Raw genomic sequence first — 351 nt, 5'->3', positions numbered from 1 at the left:
AGAAATAGTAAATAAAAAGGGAATTCATGTACTGAATGCTATCACAATATTTTTCGTTTTCCTTTTTGTCCTCAGGAGAAGTAATGTGCTTCTTGAAGGTTGATAACAAGCTGGTGGGACACACTAGTTGGGGTTCTGTACACAACCAGTGCTGGGATCAGAGATTTAGCATTGACCTGGAGAGGGTGAGGTTTTTATCTACACTGATAATTCAAAGCTCTGCCCTGAAACCTTTTGTGTTTCTGCGCTTACATTTGACATTTTTACCTCATGTAGTCGCGGGAAATGGAGATTTCCATCCACTGGCGGGATTGGCGGGAGCTGTGCGCCATTCGCTTTGTGCGTCTGGAG

The 351-nt window shown here is 43.6% G+C and overlaps 1 protein-coding gene across 1 annotated transcript in view; it reads left to right on the top strand.

The window, feature by feature from the left end:
* PKN3 (protein kinase N3) overlaps positions 1 to 351 on the top strand; it is a 28,265-nt gene that overhangs the window by 10,168 nt on the left and 17,746 nt on the right. The window contains exons 7-8 of the mRNA XM_018565322.1: positions 76 to 185; positions 277 to 351. Coding sequence (XP_018420824.1) covers positions 76 to 185; positions 277 to 351 — 185 coding nt within the window. The remainder of the gene's footprint in view (positions 1 to 75; positions 186 to 276) is intronic.

This window comes from Nanorana parkeri, unplaced genomic scaffold (genome assembly GCF_000935625.1).
Source record: "Nanorana parkeri isolate BGI_ZX_2015 unplaced genomic scaffold, ASM93562v1 scaffold834, whole genome shotgun sequence".
In the NCBI taxonomy this organism is placed as follows: domain Eukaryota; kingdom Metazoa; phylum Chordata; class Amphibia; order Anura; family Dicroglossidae; genus Nanorana; species Nanorana parkeri.
Note: the sequence above shows the minus strand (reverse complement) of the source record. Positions and strands in the feature narration are given on the sequence as shown.